General features: G+C 30.5%; 2 protein-coding genes across 2 annotated transcripts in view; one reads left to right on the top strand and one right to left on the bottom strand.

Moving 5' to 3' along the window:
- SNF4Agamma (SNF4/AMP-activated protein kinase gamma subunit) overlaps positions 1-21,283 on the bottom strand; it is a 263,585-nt gene that overhangs the window by 203,812 nt on the left and 38,490 nt on the right. The window lies entirely within an intron of this gene.
- Snmp1 (Sensory neuron membrane protein 1) lies at positions 7,015-13,284 on the top strand. Its single transcript, XM_017636663.1, has 8 exons — positions 7,015-7,296; positions 8,912-9,069; positions 9,268-9,415; positions 11,589-11,843; positions 11,936-12,232; positions 12,287-12,496; positions 12,566-12,744; positions 12,805-13,284. Exons 1-8 carry the CDS (start codon positions 7,186-7,188, stop codon positions 13,046-13,048), a joined length of 1,602 nt encoding a protein of 533 aa, XP_017492152.1. The 5' UTR covers positions 7,015-7,185; the 3' UTR covers positions 13,049-13,284.

Raw genomic sequence — 21,283 nt, 5'->3', positions numbered from 1 at the left:
AATTGGCGGTTCAGCCAGGTCAGCAGCAGAAATCGCGACTCTTTTAATGGAAATTGAACAAAAGTGCGCGGATGAGATCGCAAAAGACTCGCTTCGCTCTCTCGGTGTGCAATTAAGAACAATAACTTCGAAAAATAAACATGCAAAAGTAAAAAACAAGTCACAACACTCACTCTCCAACACTTTGTACGAGTAAGTCAGTCGGATTGGATTGGCTTCATTACTCACTGCAGCATAATTCGTTGGTGTTATGGTGCCTGCAAGTTGTTTGGGGACCGGTTTGAACGTTGCAAGCGCTGCACAGTGGGCGCGCGTTATACAAAAGTTGGCCATAAATAGTAAAAATGTACCTACAATTTTCAAATTTCTTTTTTAAATATATATAAAAAATAGTGCTGAAATGAGCTTAATCGAAAAATGTTATATTTTGGAGTCAAGCCAAAGTTTTAAGTTAATTTTAATGGGTTAGCACAGGAGTTCTCACAACTTTTAATCGGTAATGCATAGAAAATGGAATCTAGAAAAAGATTATCCCAAAAACCCGCAAAAATTTAAAAGTGGAATTATTGTGTTTTGTTATCGAACTCCTCAAATATGTTTAAAGAACAAATACCTTATTATTTTCGAAAGACTAAAGTCGAAAGACTTAAAGTTATGCTGTTCGGCTTTTTGGCAATAAGTTTTTCAAAAATTAAATTACGTTTATTGAAATAATAAAAAATTATAAATAAAAGAAAATTAAATTAAAAAGAAAAAAATTAAAATAAAGCAAAAATAAAAAAAAAAAAATTAAATGAAAAAAATTGCACAAAAACAATAAAATTTAAAAATTATATTAGAAAAATTAAAAAGTTTAATCGAAAAAGAAAAAAATAGTATTTATAAATTAGATAAAATTTAAACAAATATATTTTTATGTTTAAACTAAATCTAAAAATTAAATGAAAATAAATTTAAACAAGAAAAGACAAGAAAACATCTAAAAATTAAATTAAGTAAAAAATATATATGTTTTTCTTTTTAAAACAACAAAATCTAAAAATTAGAAGAAAATTAAATTAACAATTATATATATTAAAAAAAATGCTTAATTCAAAAAGTAAAAAAGTTAAAATAAAAGAATATAAAAAATAACTACAATGATATATCACATGAGAATATTGTCTAATAATAAATTATCAAACACTCTTCATAGCTAGGTATAAATTTCATAAATAAAATGGCGCCATTTTTGCTTAAGTTTGTGCTCACTGTACCGCTAAATGTGAAACAATTTCAAAACTTTTTTTTTTGTCTTATCCTAGGTACGATCAGTCCTATCAGCATTGAAACAAACGGATTTACTTACACATTAACTGCTTTTGGATTTGTGGCCACGATCGCCCACTGTGCGCTGGTTGCGCTGCTGCATAAACATGGCTGGCAGTTAGTATTCAAGTGCCTACTAGTTTGAAATGTGTGGTGAGGAAATAAAAAACCACGTTTTGACCTGCTTTTGAGGTCGATGCGCTAGTATGAAGAAAATGAGGCACAAAAGTAGCGCAACAAGTATGAAGCACAGCAGAACTGGTTAGGTTAGGCAGGTTTTTTATTTACTTCATTCCATTTTGTTTTGCTATTAATTTTCTTACTGATTTTGGTGTTTTTTCTTTACTTTTTCCATAGGCGCATTGCCGTTGAAATTTGTTTGAATGGAGTTGAAAATATCCGCTTTGACAACTGCCTTTAGTAGCTAAGTTCGAGAAGAGTTGAGGAGAAAATAGGCCCGAGAATAAGTGTACATGTACCTATGCACTGTAGTTGATTGGGTTGTTGATGTGGAGGGAGTTAACAAGACCACCAATTAGCACTACTTAAATAAATAAGTACAGTTTTAAAACCTCGTTCAGGAAGAGGCAATGAAAATCCAAGAAAAAATTTAATTATTTCGTCAGATACACACTCAGTAGTTCAGAAAGTTCAGTTAATTCAGTGAACGTATGTATTTTAGTACTAGGTTAGGCGGAGGAGTATACGTTAAACAGCCAGGCCACATGTTGTTTCCTACCTCCCAGACCATAACTTCTTGGTCACATACTCTTACTGAGACACGCAGAGCGGTTGGGAGTGCCCCAAAGCAACTTTTGCCTGCAGCTGATATGACGAGGAAGCATCTGAGACTGTCAGACTAACTGTGGTGTCAATGTCCTGCACTATGTAGGAGACAACAAACATTTTTGGGCACAGGATTTTTAAATGATCAAAGCGTAGCGGCATATTTAAACGTACGGCAGCTGCTTAGGATTTCTGTTTTCACAAACTGATTTGAGAAGGAGTAGCGGTTTTTTTGATGCATGCCTTAAAGCGCAGTTAGTCAACGACGTAGCGTAAACGTAGGTTGACGTACGTAGCAGCATATCAAATCTACTGTTGATAGAGAGAGAGAGAGAAGCAATGGCAACGTCACCGCCATGCGGTGGTGAGTTTTCGTTAACACGCGAATCCCATAAGGTAGATCGTGTCTGCGTCAAACGTCGTTGACTGTTTGAGCTTTTAGTGTACTTGCAAGTTGACCAGCAGCCACATGAACCGAATCTAACCCTATTTCTCTTAATAAGGTGAAAAAAACTATATGTAATACGCTGAGCGAGTATATAAATTAAGGTTTCGCCCAAACTTACACTCCTTTAATTGGTTTGTATAATACCTCCACTAAAAAAATATATATATCTTAATATTTAATTACCCGTCAAAGGCACTTGTGGCTTTACCCTTGCATTACTAGTGTCTTCCTTGACTTGCCAGAAACCTTGAACATATTCAAGTTAAAAAAAAAGAGCTGCATTAATTTTTAAACATACAGTGACGAGCAAAACTGTAACATGGTTTAACACTTTTTGTTTCAGCCACCGCTATATTTCCAAGTTCTAACGACTTTCATACATTTGCTGTATATTCTTGTTGGTACATCCCTACTCCCTCTCTCATAATGATTTGAAGTCAATACAACAACAATAAAAAAACCAGCAGACAAAAATGTAAATTAAGGCAGATGTTACAGTTTTGCACTCATATATTTTTAAGAGCTTTTTAACAATTTTCACGAAAAAAAAGAACTACTAACACAATGTTCAGTACTCTTTTGCCTGTTTCAGTTCCTGGATGTGATTTGGCATACCTTATTTGTATCTTTGTAAAAATTCTGGAGGTATATCCTTAGTTTGCTTTTGTATCCAGTCTTGGCGAACATATGCAGTATGTTTTGGGTGATTTTTCAGCTGAAACTCTCATTTTTCAACTAAATCTTGCAAATTTTGTTGAAATATGAACAGATACTGTTCCTTACGCATAATGCGTACTAACGGACCAACAAAATTTTTGAAATACAACCCCAAACTATTATTGACCGACCACTGTTATTCACAGTTTGCCTTACATGCTGCGCATGGGCTTAATTTGGGTCTTTGATCCAATACCATGCCCGGCCATCTGATTGAAAGCGATTAATTTAGTCTTGTCAGACCAAATAACCTTCAATTGAAACTTAAAAATTTGTTTTTTATTGCATTCTGAACGGCCTAACATATCCCAACAGGCAACGGTTCGGTTTTCGTGCGATGTAGCGAAATGCTGCCACACTCGCACATGTATTATGATCAAATTTGCTTATTTCTTCTTTATGATGCCTTTGCGCTCAATTTGGCAATTCTTCGCCTCGCTGTCTACTGATTTGCATTACAGTTTAATACCTTAAGCGCTTCTGTAATAGTGGCTGCATCGCTACTTGCTTCTAAGTTCACAAGATATCGTACCGTAATATTTTTTAACAGACTTCCTTTGTCCTTGGGAACATTTTAGGCTATATTTTTTCTAAGTCTTAACATTTTTAAGTAGCAAATTTCAAAAATTTTTTGCCACTTTTCGTGCGGTTCCGCCTTTCCGTAGTAAATCTATTATTTACATTTATGGTTCCTGATTAACTATGTTATTTACTGGTAATCACTTCTTCAATAAATTACAATATAGAAAAAAGTCATCTGACTTCCAACTAAGTAAAAGATAACTGTCAAATGCAAAACTGAGAGTGAGTGCAAAACTGTAACATCTGCCGTAATTTACATTTTTGTCTGCTGGTTTTTTTATTGTTGTTGTATTGACTTCAAATCATTATGAGAGAGGGAGTAGGGCTGTACCAACAAGAATATACATACAGCAAAAGTATGAAAGTCGTTAGAACTTGGAAATATAGTGGTGGCTGAAACAAAAAGTGTTAAACCATGTTACAGTTTTGCTCGTCACTGTATGTACATATGTATGTACGTACAGATGTAGTATATAATTTAGTTTGGAGGTGTTGCAGAATTAACGCAATTACTATACAAACATACATACATATGTGCATACATATGTATATTTAAATGTCAAGTTCAATAATTTCATAAGAATTCAATTGAAGCATTGGCATTATGGAATTGGCAGCAGGTGTTGGAGCGTTGTTTGTATGTACGACTAGTCATTTATTCCCTACAATTGAAATTTCTATTTTCTAATTGTCGTAGTTTTATTTGTTTGTATTTGAACTAATATATAGAGCTGCCTATGTTAGCAAACAATACTTACATCTATACCTATGTATATATACAGTGTCCTAGACTTGAAAAATGCAAAAATATGACCTACCAAATCAGGGATGCTCTTTATTTTGGTGGTATTACCGACTTCCGGTTTCGACCGGAGGTGGGTTAAACTGACCGGAAGTTAATTTTTTGAAATTATAAATACATTTTTTTACTATAGATTCGGATTTCGAGAGTAAAAATACATAACTTTTGTTAAGATCTTTTTTCTCGGAAGTGCCTTTTTCAAACTCTAAATGACCGCTTATATTCGACTCGTCCTGAACTTCTGAATTCGTGACAATGTTTTTTTTTTTGGAAAACGAAAAAAATATTAGTCACCAAATCTATCTTTTGGGTGTATTACCGACTTATGGTTTAGATCAGAAGCTCCTTATTTTAACCGGAAGTCCATTACAGAAAAACATTCCCGACCAAAGTTTTTTGTATTTTTATGCGCAGAATCCGAATCTGAGATAAAAACATGTATAGACCATTATTAAAAAGAAATTTACTTCCGGTGAGTTTAATCCACTTCCGGTCCTAACTGGAAGTTAAGACATTTCCACCTTTTTTTTGAGGGGGTGGTCTATGACGCCCCGTATACACACGTTTGTACACTAGGCGACAATGAAAGCGTACATTCTAATATAATATCCACAATTATTTTCATGAAACATTTTTTGCATTAATCATTTATGAAAATATAGTTGATATAATATAAACTATATACATAAATTAAAGTTTCACACATTATATAAATTTTACAAATATTCGAAAAAATTGCATCAAAATTTCCAACTTTTTATTCAGAATTTTTAGAAAGTTTTCCAGTATGCAGTTTTATAGCCCATTCAATTTTAGTCCAACAAAGTGCAAGTTTTTTTTTTTTTTGGTGAGGGATTTTTGCACTTTTTCCATAAAAACATGAATTTCTCATGAAATAAAATGCGGGAGATCGTTAGTAAAAAAATTTAAAAAGTCAAAGCCAGTTTTTATAAATTGCACTTGTTATATAAAAAACCGGAAAAGCAGTCCAAAAAAATTCCTAAAAATAAGCGCGATTTTTTAACCGGCTGAAACTTGCACTTCATTAGACTAAAATTGAAATTAATTTTTTTTTTATTGAATTTTTGTGAACTTTATATAAAGTGTTGAACTATATATGTATATAAAATGAGCTTTATTATAGAATGAACTATATTTTCATAAAACATTAATGCAAAAAAAAATTCATGAAAATAATTGTAAATATTACATAACAGAACAGGGTATACAATTCCATTTGTCGCATAGTGTATATTCAATATTCTAAACGGGAATTTTTACTGCGATTGAATGTGCAATGGCAACTCGGCTTGAGTCTTGAAATTCAAAAATTCCTATTTTTTCAGTCAGATTTTTTCATTTTTAGAATTTGTTAACAGTCTTAAAAGATCTTCGAGGCTTTGGAAGTATGTATTTTAGACAATTCACTAAAGACTAGAGGACATATGTACGTAAATCTATAGAAATGCGTAAAATCGTGTGAGTGCGTTTGAAATATCTGCCGCTTAGAGAGAAGCGAACTTTGGTAGTAGTACATATTTTCGAAATTGTCATATAACTAAAAAAGTCCTAAAAAATTCATATTTGGCAACTCTGCTTACCAATGTTTAACAACAATAAAACCGTTCCTGCAAACAAATTTAATTTTAATTTTATTGTGAGAAATTTGCAATATAACAATATTATTGCGAAGGCGTAGCCTTCTACAGTTGCATAAGTGGAAGGCCCCCCCCCCCCCTCTACTCCTGCTGAGTAATAATGAACAAGGTGAAACTGCATAAATGTAGGACTTCCAAGTCCAAGGATGACGTCCGCAATGGTAATGGTGTAGTGCGAATGTACCAGCTGAAATACATATGGACGGTATATTCGTGTCAACTTAAACGCGTCTCAAGCGTTTAAAATGCGTGTGTGTTTGGGGCGGTGAGGTGAGCTATCAATAGCTATTATGAATTTTTGCAATGCCAATATCCATACAACAGCAAGATATCAATTGCATTTAAAGCAAAAATGATATACAAAAAAAAAATATATATTAGTAGTAATAACTGCGTATTGTATGGATGACTGACTGTCGGCAGTCAGGTTAATAATAATTTAGTTCTCAGATTGTTATAACGCTAATATGTATATATCTACATGTGCACGTCCAGCGATACCAGCGTAACGAACGATACTTATGAATATATTTTTTCTATGAAACGACTTTAAATTTTTTTGTCTCAACAGTTTTTAGTGTTTCTGTTTTCTTTTTTAACGTTAATACGTTCCTATGCGACATACATAGACATCTGACGTCTGGGCAATATTTATTGCCAAAGATTGCATGTTCTATGAATGGAAAACTTAATAGGCACGTTTAGTACGTTCGCAGAAATCGAGGATAGCAGTTGGGATGAAAATAGGCCGTAATACGTATGGAGAAAGAGAGTGATTTTTTTGTGAATTTATTAAGACAAATTTTGAGTGTATCGAATAAATTAAAATCAAGTGACTAAATGTTTAGGTGTTGATGCGATAGAAAACAAAAACATTATTAGGTATGCAAGTGCAAAGACAAAAATTGTTGATCGCTTCCGTGGCGGCGATGGCATTTGGATTGCTATTTGGCTGGGTCGGCTTTCCGAAAATACTCAAGGCGATGATTAAAAAGGTGCGAATGGTTGGCTGTTAGTGAAGTTTTGTACATTTTAAATAAAAATTACGATACAATAAAAAATATATATACAATTAAAAATAAAATAAATTTAATTTAAAATAAATTTTTATAAATTAAAAGTAATATAAAATATACAACTAAAATTAAAAATCCTAAACTTAATAAAAAATAATTAAAAACTTTAATTTATTGAAAATTAATTTAGTTAATAAAGTTTAGAACTAAGAAACTACGAAAAAAACTAGTTTACTAACAAAATAAAATAAACTATGTACATTGAAGATTAAAATTAAAAAATAATAAAAAATACAAAGAAAATAATTTACGTAAAACAAATGAATACCAATAACTACAAAAAAATTAACTTAATAAAAAATAGAACGAGACAAAACAAAGTTAAAATAATAAAATAAATGAACTGCATTAAATTAAAGAATAAAATTATAAAATATAAAATACAGAATCAATAAAATATAATAATAAAAGTTTATGAAAATCTTAATCAAAAATTAAATAAAAAAACTATACAAATTTAATTCAATAAAAAAATTAAACATAACATAACACAAACATAAAACGTAACATAAAATAAAATAAAGTAAGAAGCATAAAAAAGGAAGTGCATAGACAAAATATTTATCCCCCGCGAGAAGAGCATCAAAATGGCACAATAATGTGCTAATTGTGTCCTGGGCAGCGACTAGGAAGCACTGTAACCAACCAAGATGCATAAAAATAAGATATACAAAAAAAAAATATTAAATAAGTGAAATAGTAAAAAATGCGGTATAATAAGAAATAAACAATAACAAGAATTTTAGTTAAAAAATTAAATTAAAAAAGTAGTTTAAAAAAATGTGTACAAAAAAATACAAAAAACGAGATAATTAAAGAGATAAATAAAATAAAATGAAGCTAAATAAAAGTAAATTATACAAAAAAACTTATATTAATAACAAAATAAAATAATTGAAACTAAATCAGTCAATAAAAAAGCAAAGTAAAGAGAAAAATTGCAAAATAAAATAAATTTAATAAAAGAAATAAAGTTAAAAAATAAACTTAGATACAAACAACTAAAAAATAAAAAAAAAAATTCTTTATTAACCTAAAATAAAATAATAAGAGAAGCAGAGAAAAATAATAATTACAACTTTGGTTATTAAGACAGAAGAATAAAATATTTGAAATTTGTGTAAAAAATTAATTAAATAAACTAATTGAAATAAAAATTTACGAAAAACTTGTTTAGATTCAAAAATAAAATGAAGAAATGAAGAAAAAAATTTGTTTATAAAATTGCAATTAAAAAAAAAAACAATTTTTATAAAACAATGTAGTTAAACTAAATTAAATTAAAATACAAAAATAAAACTAAAATGTTGAAAAAATAATAATTAAAATTGAAAACTAAAAACCAAAATATATTAAAAATAAGATAAAGTAAAATAAAAAAATTATAAAAAATATTGAATTTAATAAAAAATTAAATAAAATAAATATTAAAAATTAACTTAAAAAATAATTAAACAAATTTAATTAACAAATATTTGGATTAACAACTAATTTAAATGATACTTATCTATAAAAATTGTTTTTCTTTTCAAAGCAAGTATCACTGAAGCCGGGCACTGAAATACGTGATCTCTGGACACAAACACCTTTTCCATTACATTTCTATATTTACGTTTTCAACATTACAAATCCGGACGAAGTGATCAATGGTGGCAAACCAAATTTGCAGGAAATCGGCCCATTTGTTTTCGAGTGAGCAAAAGTAGTAGAAATAAATGTCTATGGCCTTATTCATTAAAAATAAAATAAATTTCAGAAGCTTTATAAAGTGACATTTTCATGCAAAGTTTCGATTCATTGTTAGTTTTTATCAGATTTTTTTATCAATGTATAATTAACCACAAAACCTAAATAAATAAAACAAATCCTTGTTCTCGCCCTAAAACAAAGCGAATGGAAGGATAAATACGATTTGGTGGACGATGCTGTAGAAGATTCTATTTCGTTTAATATGCGCAATACATTTTATTACAATGCCAAAGCATCGAATGGATTAACCGGTGAGGAGCTAATAACAATTGCGCATCCGCTGCTTGTGGTGAGTTTAAAAAAAATCCTTTTTTCTTTAAGATGAAAATAGTGGCTATTTATAGAAAAATATTTCCAACAAGCGGTTTTGAAATTATTTTAGAAACCTTTTTTACTATGCACAGAACGAGAAACTTTAATGATTTAAAAAAAGTTTGATTTTAATATTTTGAGCAAGGACCCTAAAAAAGTCTTAAGGGATATATAGTGCCCTCTACTCTTTACAAGACTTCGTCTTATATATCATTCATTGCAGTGAGTTTGGACGAGCTTTTGAAAGTAGCGAGTGTGCATACATATGTGCTCTTTTTTGGACCACGTTAAGCCTATACTATTTTCTCGTTTTCTTAAACCGTTCTGACACTCAAGGATTAGAGTCTCCCTCTTTAGATGGGTTGCAAAAGCAATAGAGATCATTTTACCAGACACCTAACGCAGGTCTAACAGATGGTTTTATAGTCTGCAGGGCCCTGTCTGTGATAGTTTATAGTTTCTCCCTAGCTCTGTATTGCTTCGCCAGTGTCATTCTCTCAACCCAAATATGCCCTTCCTAAGCTTTTCCTTGATCGTACTTGGATTTACTACATCTAATGTATTCGTTTTCGTGCCAAACTCTGACCTCCAATATTTTTTTAAACGTCCATTAAAGGCAGCTGGTAACCCTTATATAAATTAAGCGACTCTTTGTGCATAGTTAAACATATGTAATTATTTTAATGCCTATTATTAAAAAATTAAAAATTTTGTTTGAAAGACAAACAAATGTCCGACGGGAAGAAATATGAAATTACGTTTCATTGAATAAAACTGACGAGCTGGCGGACACAAGTCATTTTGAAACCAAATGAGGAGGAACGAATTTAAAATAGGATTTAAAAATTAGTTTGAAAAAAGGAAGTGTCTCGGATATTACAAAAAACAACAACAACAATGAAATCTTCAAATGTAAAAAATAGGGCTGTGCGATTATTCGATTACTCGAGCAAGTTGGTTAATCAGTTATTAGGTTAATCAATTACTCGAGTAATCAAGATTTTGATTACTCAAAACGATGATTAATCGAGTTACTTGAAATATAATTACTCAAAAAAATTAATTTTGCTCGTTAAAAGAGTTTGCTTTGGAAAATGCTTATTTTCTTTTTTTTATTCTGTATATGAAAAAAATATGTATGTATGTATGTATTTAATTTTAATTTTTGAAAACAGAAACGTTTTTTTTTTTTCAAAGTATCAAGGAACTTCAACTGCTTTATATGTATGTATGTAAAGAGTACTTTGAAATGTTAATTACTCATTTATTCATAATGTTGATTAATCATAAAGCAAATTACTCAAATATTTTTGTTTTTGGTTAATCAAAATCTTGATTACTCGAGTAACTGAACTTTTGAGTAATCATAATTTCCAATTAATCGAATAATTGAGTTATTTACTTTATGGTTAATTAAAATTTTGAATAATCAATTAATCGCACAGCCCTAGTAAAAAATATTTTTTCATGAATTTTTGCAAGAATTTCTTGAAGCATATCTACGCTTGAAACACAATATGGAAGAGAAAATTTTTTCGAAATTTCTCTATTTCAGATAAATAACGCAATGGGGACAGCTGTGTCTTAATTTTAGTCTCAATGTCAATTCTAGACTTAATTTTCTTTTAATCTAAATCTAAGTCTTAATAATTATTATAACCTTAAACTCAATTTTAATTTGAACTTTAGTCAAAACCATAATCACCATCACAATAACAATCAAAATCAGAGCCATAACCAAACTCATAATCACACTCACAATCATAATCACAATCACAATCACAATCATAATCCTATCCGCAGTTATCATCACAATCATAACCATTATCACAGTCATAATGACAATCACAAACACAAACGCATTCATAATCATAATCACAATCACGATCACAATCTATAATCACAATCCCAATCACAATCATAATCATAATCATTACCACTCTCAATATGAAGACATAGGCGCAGACAGATAAGAAAGAGAGCGCGGGAGTGCAGCTCCCATCAACAATAAAAAAGTGTCTGAGATGTTTTTAATTAATTGCGCACACTAAAGAAGTTTCACTTAAAAAAAAAACATTGTATTTAAAGCAAATAATTTGCTAAAGGACTAATTGTACCACTCTTTATTCTTCTAAAACGCCTTTCCGCAGCCTATATCCGTTGTGGTACAGCGTGATCGCGCCGCCTTGTTGGATCTAGCAGCCAAGGCCATAAGCATTGTGTTTGCCGGTGAGAAAGCCGTCATTACAGCCAAATTTATGGACTTGTTCTTTCGAGGGCTTTACGTAGACTGTTCATCGGAAGAATTCGCATCAAAAGCGCTTTGTACAGCGTTCTACACGGGCGAGGTGAAACAAGCAAAACAAGTGAACGCCACACATTTTCTATTCTCTTTTATGGCGAATGTGAGTTTTGTTTTAGTTTAGTTTCTTTTTTTTTAATTTTGACACGCTTACAAACTTATTTTCTAAATAACTCTCTCTCTCTTCATCGTTAGAACAATCACACCGATGCCGGTCGCTTCACTGTCTGTCGCGGCGTGAAGAACGTGAGCAAGCTTGGCAAAGTTATACGCTTTGGCGATGAGCCTACTTTGGATATTTGGCCTGGTGATGAGTGCAATGAGTTCATTGGCACCGACTCGACAATTTTCGCGCCTTTTATGACCAAAGAACAAGGACTCTGGGCCTTCACACCGGATTTGTGTCGCTCTGTTGGTGCGCTTTACAAGCGGAAATCGTCTTATCACGGCATGCCGGCAATGCGCTACCACATGGATTTGGGCGACATAAAGGTAGGCGTTCAATAGTGCAATGGAAACTTTTATGTATGTATTTCTTCTCTTCAGTCCGATCCCAGCTTGCATTGCTTCTGCGACGATCCTGAAGATATCGAAACCTGTCCGCCCAAAGGTACTATGAATTTGGAACCTTGCGTTGGCGCTCCAATTATAGCCTCAATGCCGCACTTCTACAATGCTGATCCCAGCCTGTTGGAGCAAGTGAACGGCTTGAGCCCGAATGAGAAAGATCATGCAGTCTTTATAGATTTTGAGCTGGTAATTGCGTTTACGATTTTTCGAGAACAACTAAATAATACTTAAATTTTTAAAAATTTTCTAATTTAGACTTCCGGTACGCCATTTCAAGCCGCCAAGCGCTTACAACTCAATTTGGATATGGAACCCGTTGAGAAAATTGAGCCCGTTCGAAATTTGCGCAAAATGATTTTGCCGTTATTCTGGGTTGAAGAAGGCGTGGCATTGAATAAGACCTTCACCAATATGCTGAAATATACACTCTTTCTGTAAGTTCACTAAATATAGTGAGACTTTCGTCGTAGTTCTAATGCCTTTGCTTTTTTTAGGGGCCTTAAAGTCAATTCTGCTTTGCGTTGGACTCTCATCACTATGGCTTTGGTTGGCTTTATGTCCACTAGTTACTTGTATTACAAGAAAAGTGATAGCTTGGATATTACAGTGCCACCGAAAGTGATCCCTGAGCCATCAAATAAAGTCGAAGACGTCAAGCCGGCGGCGGATAAGTTAAATGCGCCATCTATCACGCAAGCTGATCTCTCGAATCGCCGTTTGCCGGTGGATAGATTTTAAGTTTAAAGATATTTATCTGATTTGAAGTAGACTTTTTTAAGAAAAGCTCACCGCACCGTAACAAGGAATCATATATATTTTATTCGAGTATGATCCCTATTTTATGGGCATTCAAGAAAAACACTCACATATTCATATCCTATACACTGATGTACATTATTTTACATAATAAACGCAGTTAAATAAAGTAGAAAACGATTCGCTTGAAAAAATTAATAGTTTTGAGCGAATCATCACCAATGAAGGTTCTCATATCTTTGATATTCATATTTATGATTCTTTAGTTATTTCACCGTGAAAACTAATCGCAATTTTCTTTGAGCTTCAAACGAATGAATTGAAAAAACTTCAAAGTGAAATCCTGAAACTTCTTAAAGAAAGCGAAATATATACCTAGACACCTGCCTATTGAACCTACCTTTTGGAAAATAATGACCAAAGAGCATTCCCGTACATCACTTAGAGTAGAGGGAAGCTCACTTATCAGGGCAATTCTGAAAGCTCTTTTTTGTCTTTCGAATAGGGATGTCAGTGGCAAAAATACATCGATGTTTTTCTTTGATTCGATGCATCGAAATGTACATCGATATTTTTCGATGCATCGAAGGGCATACATCGATGCATTGATTTGCATAGGATTTTTCAGATAATGTTTCACAAAAAAATATGTTATTAGAAAAATTGTAGAAAATTTGAAATAACTTACTGCAACTGAGCTAATTATGTTTCTAACGGAACTTCTTGCAGCCATTTAAATTTTTTGGCCAAAGTCACTTCTTTGTTTTGAACAATAGAAAAACTTTCAAAAAACATCGATACATCGATGCATCGATACATCGACTATTTATACATCGAGTGGAAAATTTTCGATGCATCGAAGCAAAACATCGATATTTTCGATGCATCGATGTTTTTCCGACATCCCTACTTTCGAAAGACTAATTGAAAGTTTTACTAACGAGGAGGCCTTAGCATCAAGCAAACAATAAATAAAATGAGTTTCTCAAAATTAAATAAAAATAAAAAAATACATAATTTTAAAACAATTAAAATTAAGAATTAAAAAATTTAATAAAAAAATAAGTTATTTTAAAAAAGCAAAAATACCAAAAAAATCAAAACAAATATATTTATAAAAGTTAAAAGTAATTAAAATAATATTTTTCTTCTTAAAATTACATAATCTATAACTAAAAGACAAAAATAAACTTAAAAAAGAAAACAAAAAAAAAACCTAAAAACAAAACACAAAAACAAAACAAATCTTTCGAAATCAATAAAAACTAAACTAAAATAATAAAAAAATAACAAAAAAATATTCAAAAAAATAAAAACTAAACTAAAGTAATAAAAAAATAACAAAAAAATATTCAAAAAAATAAAAGCAAGAAAAAATAAGTTGCTAAAAACTAAGTAAACCAAGAACTGGTAAAGTTAAAAAATTAATAAAAAAATAAATAAGTTGCTAAAAACTAAATGAAATTAAAAGACAATCAAACTAAAATAAATATTAAAATAGATTCCTATGAATTAAATGAAACTAAAAAATATTTTTTCTTTTTAAAACAATAACATCTAAAAGCTAAAAATATAATGTTTTTAAACAATGAAAACTAACTACTAAAGAAGTGAATGCAAAATTAAAAAAAAACTTAATTCAAAAAAGAAATAAAGAAGAGTTATATCAAAAAAGGAACAAATAAATCAGTATAGAATATTTTACAATGACATCTAAAAATTAAAAGAAAACACTAATTTAAAAAATAAGTTCCTAAAAATTAGATTAAAATAAAAAAATCCAAAACGAAAAGAAAAAATTAATTAATTATCTAAAACTTAAATGAAAAAATATAAATTTCTATTTAAAACAATAAAAGCTAGAAGCTAAAAAATAGGAAGGTATTGAAAAAAATGTATTAATAAAACAGAAAAAATATAAACTTTTTTTAATAAATAAGTTGCTAAAAACTAAATAAATTAAAAGACAATTAAATAAAAAATAAAAAATATAATTAAGAAAATAAATTTCTATGTATACATACAATGAAATTATTTTTTTTTAACAATAAAATCTAAAAAGGAAAAAATATGTTTTTCAACAATAAAAATTTTTACCAAATAATTAAATTAAAAAAATGTATTAAAAAAAGAAAACAATCAAAAAATTATATAAAAAAGAAAAAAATAAATAAGTTTCTAAAAATTAAATTAAATTTAAAAAGAAATATTTTTCTTCCTAAAAAATGAGATCTAAGAATTAAAAGAAAGTTAAATTAAAAAAAAAATAAAAATGAGTTCGTAAAAATTAAAAGAAATTAAAAAGACTTAAAAATTAAAATAAAAACAAAATATTTTTCTTTTTAAAGAAAACCAAATGCATTTTCGAATGTGAAAAGGGTTGTTTTACTGATTATTTTTTCGATTACTATACATTACATTTTCCCACTGGGAGGGGTTTGCTCACTCGGCCTTTGCGGTATTATTTCCGAAGGTGGTTTCATTAGTCGAAGGTGGCTTGACAGTGTGCACTAGATTTACGAAGATAGATTAGCGAAGCAAAGCGACGAAGTAACGAAGGGAATTTGTCTCTTCTTGAGGAAGGCCAATCAAGGCGAAAAAGCCACTATCTTTGTCGATGGCCAAGCGACTGACAGCAATTCGCGCCAAGTCACGAAAGGCCGGAGTTTGTTCAGTCTCGAGATCTAAAACAATTCAGCTACAGAACCAAATTCATCAGCTGAATCGAAATCTAGCATAAGAAAGGAATAATATTTACATATTCCATACATATGGGTGTTTCCATACAGCCGTACGCGACATTCGTACGCTTATAGAGTAACGTAAATCTATCAAAAATAGAAGTTACAGAAAAAAAGATTACGGTTATGTTGCAACCAAAGGGTACTATGTTTGAGTAAAAAACTAGCAGCCTTTGGTGTGGAAAATATCCGTTCAAAACCAGGTGATAACGTACGCGACAAAAAAAGAAGTGGTTTTAAGGCACATCTACATATATGCGAAAGTCTGCGAATCAAGAGTTTTTCTTTTCTTTAAAAATTCCTAAACTAAGCTAAATATGTACCTTTACAATCCTTTCATATTTTAAGAGAAACTATCTCTGGCTAGTTTTATATTAAAAAAAAACAACAATAACGTACGCGTAAGTAATAAAATGTATTTATTGAGAACTCTTCTCGCCATCGTTTCATTGTTTACCAACTATTCTAAATAATTTAAATGGAAAATTTGCAATTAACATTGGTTTTGATGTATTTGATTGAAATTTTCGTACTTACAATAACGTATGCGACAAACTTTAAAGGGTAATAAAATATATTTTTACTTCGGTTGGAAAGAAAATTTTACTGTATATCTTTAACTAGAAGAATTCTCGCTTAAGAATTGTAATCTGCATTACCTGCGACTGCCAATATACAAATGACATAGACAAACAATGTTTTTGCATAACGTACGCGACATTAGAATACTATCAGAAGCAAATCAAAAAATTACCGTTATTCGAGCTCTAACTTCTCCTTTTTCTCATTTTTATAGTTAGTTGTTATTGCAAATTTGATTTTAAGATGTAATTGTAATGTTTCAAATCTCTTAATTTAGTTAATAGGAAAGAGAAAATAGTTCATTTCATTAGAGAAAACTGAGTCGAAGAGACATTCAGTTTTACTCTTCCATTTTTGAGTTTTAAAATTCCAATAAGCTGAAATACTTCTGTAATATAAAAATTCGAGTATTTTTCTCTTATTAATTCGTCTTAAAACCCCTTTTCAGTTGTTTTTATTTTTTCAGTCCTAGTTGACATTTTCATGGAAACACCCATATGTATATTAAAGATACCCACCTGTCTTTTACGCAAAAATACAAAAACTCGTGCTTAGACACATTTTATCCCACTTGACGGCTTGTGGCCATTTGCCGATTTTCTGACCACCAAAAGCGCGTGCGTTTAAGCGATTAGAAGATTTTTAATATTGAGGTGGATTTTATTTGATTTTTATAATTTGGTCTTTTGCCGTCGTATATAATTAATGAAAGCAATTTTTTAGCTTTGACTTTTTTATGGAACAAAAAAAATCCGTTTTACCCATCTACTAAAATCCTCATTTAAAATTTTACTCTTAAATAACTATCCATCACATTGTTAAAGACAAAACTTAATTTTTGTGAAAACAAAAATAAAAACCTTAACTCCGGAGATCTGGGCTTTCAAAGCTGATGTTCAAAAAATAGACCAGCGGCCAAATATGGGTTAGATCGAATTATACAAATTAAACAGAAACAACTGATTAATCAACTGTTTAAGAAATGGTCCCAAAAAATCCAAATAAGAAGTGAGCTGTTTACTTTTCTCCAAGGAAAAATTTGAAAGTACTTTTAAGCGGTCCAATGAATCACCACTGCGGGTTTAATGGGGATTTTCACTGCAAAGGCTGGTATGCAAAATCATGACCTAAGAAAGGATGACTATTTAATAAGCGATATTTGTGTACCAGCCTGATAGTTTACTGCTCAGATGAGGCGCTGAGAGTACGAAAGAGATTCTTAGTATTCTGCCGAAATGCCAAAACTCAAAGCAAACACAATGTGAGTGGAAAATTCCTTAAAACTTCATATGTCTTTTGTTTGATCAAAATCTTACCTTGCGAAGTGTGAAAAATTTCTAAATATCCCTTCAACTGAACAATTGTTACCTGCCACTATTGCAACATTTATTTTCTCTATTAAGGGCAACACGCTGAGTAGTCGCGCAAACAAAATGCCTATCGTCTAGGCATATTGACTGAATTTTAATGGCTCGGTGGTAAAAAAAAAATAAAACAAATAAAAATTTACATGCACCAAATTATAATTAAAAATTACGTTTACCCAATTACATGCACAGTATACTTTTTAATATTATTTTGTTTGTATAAATGTGCTTTGTTTTCATTTCCAATTTTCACTTGAGGCTAATCTCGCTTTGATCTTTCTTGTGATTTATGTGAATGCCTTCAGCGACATGAATGATGCCATTTTTTTCTTTCACTGTTGCCATGTAATTTGTCATGCATTGCATTGCTACTAATTATTTTTCATTTATTTATTTTTTGGTTTATTATTGCATTTGCTAGCAAGCGAAAAAATTCTAGGTGAAAATGAAAATTTTTGAATGACAATTCATTTGCAGGTGTTTACCCACACACAATACACAATCGCGCAAATTGAACACAAAAAGTAAATAGATGCAGTGTGTGTGCTATGTATTAAGTAATGTGCAAAGCAAAATAGTTGGAAAAAATCACGAACGAAAGGGAAATTTTTAAAACTAAACACTATTTAGAAATAGGCATTACATACACTCAACGGACAAAATAAAGACATCCACGAAAATAAAAATAAAAAATAAAAAAATTTTGGTTACTAGGGTGGAACAATTTTTTTTTATCGCAAAAATTCCAACATAACTCAACAATATTATGAATTTATCAGATTCTAAATCAAAATGTCGATTTTTTTTAAATTTTTTTTCAACCCCTAGTAGCGATTTCTAAAATTTTGTTTAAAGTTTCATGGATGCTTTTGTTTATTACGTAGACCAAAATAAAGGCGGCCCCATACAAAATTTGATTGTTGGTATTTTTAAGGACCACCCTAATACACTTACTCAGACAAATATGTGTACATCAGTATTCAGTTGTATAAAATTACTAATATAAGATTTCTTCATAGCCCTCTAAATATCTTAAATATTACTCTATTCACTTGACATGCCCGAACAGAACGGAATAGTTCATTCGCCTCACAAAGAAAAGTTCAGAATCCTTAACACATTGTCCAGATTGCATCCAACAGCTGAAGTTTCTTAATTTTTTTTTTGTGCCAGCGGAAATCAGGACCTTGGCATAGAAAATTCTTCGAAGAAAAAACTATCCGAGTGGTCGACAAATATCCACAAAACAGACCGAGTGGGGAGGACTTTCAGGTCATAAAAAGCGCCGTCCTTGACACGTCCTAAACCAGCTATTGGAAAAGTTTCATACGAAACATTGCTCTCGGGTCGCCAACACATTAAGTTACTTGATTTTAGGGTACCCAAAGCTCCGAAAATTTGCATTTCTGCTTAAAAAAAACACACTTGGAGCTTTTCAAAAATCTGGTGACTATAAGTTGTCCGAAAAGTTTTCAACAGCGCAATAGGACAGATCTCACTGATTACAATAAACTTAAAAGATGTTCCAAGAGGGCTTCGTGGATATATGTACCAATGTGAGCCCATAGATACTCTACCTTCTACTTCAGTCTTATCGCCAACTCCATGTGAATAAATCGATCCCATAATTTTAACCGGCAAAACAAAAACAAATTGGGAAAAATTGTTTTTGTTTTGCTTTATAATATTTGGGAATATTTGTGCAGATAAAATGCGCGATAAGCCCGAACATTTAACCCTATTACTATAATAATATAATTTATATATTTACAAAACTGCTTACATACTTACATACATACGTATATATATGTATAGTATTTTTCTAATAATAAAAAAATGTCAATGTGCTTTAAAGAATTCTCACCAAATAAGTTTGTATGATTTTTTATATTTCTTTAGACCTTTTGCTTTTAACATAGAATTTCCGAATTTGATTTTATTCTGTTGCATTCTAAGAAATTTCTCACCTCAGCTATTGTCTAAAAATAGCATTCATTGAATTGAAAGCTGAGAGAAAACAAATTTCGTTCCAACTGATTTTACTATTTATTTTTTGATTCAGCGAAATTGAAAGAGGTGCACTAGTACTAGTATACATATGTATATACAATAGAATTTTTTAGAAGATATTTATATGATATTTGAACAGCTGGTAGTTTAATTGCGGCATTTTTCACAAAAGCTTCATACAAAAGCCGCTTTAGTTATGCATGAAAGTATGATATAATAAGGCTGAAATTGTCGATATTATAAACCAAATGTCTCGTAAAAAGTAAGTAATAGCTGAATGCATATACCTGTGTGCAATACATATACATACAGTCAGTCAATAAAGTTTAGGTACAGCGAATTTTTTACAATACGGGCAACCATTTTTTTTATATTTTTTTTTCAGATAATTTTTTATAAAAATATGGTTAATTCTATAACAAAAAACCCAAAAAACAGAGTTCCAAACCTTGTGCAAAATTCAAGAAAATTCTGCGAAATTTTATTCAAATATTGCACTTTTTATTTACGCTCTCTAGAAAAAAGTTGAGTATGCAACTGAAATTTTCCTACGTGTGGCAACTGTCAAATTTTTTTCTATATTTTAAGTTAGACCTCTAGCAAAACATCGGTGAAAACTCCATTCCATTCCATGCATTAGTTAACGAGTGATGCGCGTACAAACATACAGATAGCCAACTTAAAATTCTAAAAAATTGTTGATTTGGCTTCTGTTGCTTTTATCAAGCACACCCCCTTCCCCGTATTAATTTTTCTTTAATATCTATATGGTACAGACATCGGCCTGTTACAATTTTATTATATGTATGGATAGTGCTTATCATAACTATAAGACACCCACATATTGACAAGTTTTGACTATTTATTTTGTTATGATTTAATTTAAGTTTTATTTTTTTATAAAAAAATAGTTCATACTATAACCAAAGACATATAATTAATGTTTAAAACTTTGTACAAAAATTACATAAAATCAACCAAATTTCATACAAAATTTACGCTTCTTTTAGAGAATTTTTGAAAAATATTTGAGTTTTGATAGCCCATTCGATTCTAGTTCATTAAAGTGCAACTTTGAAGTGGCTAAGAAATACTGTTAATTTTTGGAAATTTTTTTATTGACGGTGTTGTGCATTTTTCTCCACGTAAAATAAATTTCCTACATGCTTCAAATAGGAAAAAATGCACAAAAGCGTTAGCAAAAAAAAAAAATAAAAATCAAATGTGAATTATTTAAGAATTTTTTAATTTTTGTAAAAGTTTTGAGATTGGATGAAAAAATGTTAATTAACTAACAAAAAAAAATTCAACAAAAAAAGTGGTGAATTTTGATGAAACTTTGCTGATTTTTTTTTTAATTTTTTTACAACGTTTGAAACTTGAAAAAACCCGTATTTTTATAAAACAACAATAAAATTATTCAATATTTCCATATTGTTTATAATAACGGAAAAAATTCAGCGAACGTACTCCAAAACCCCCCACATTTCTAGCGAATACAGCAAATCATTCTCGAT

Source organism: Rhagoletis zephyria, unplaced genomic scaffold (assembly GCF_001687245.7).
Source record: "Rhagoletis zephyria isolate East Lansing unplaced genomic scaffold, Rhagoletis_zephyria_1.1 Rzeph_scaffold_00126, whole genome shotgun sequence".
Lineage (NCBI taxonomy): Eukaryota > Metazoa > Arthropoda > Insecta > Diptera > Tephritidae > Rhagoletis > Rhagoletis zephyria.
This window is presented reverse-complemented; position numbering and strand designations above follow the sequence as displayed.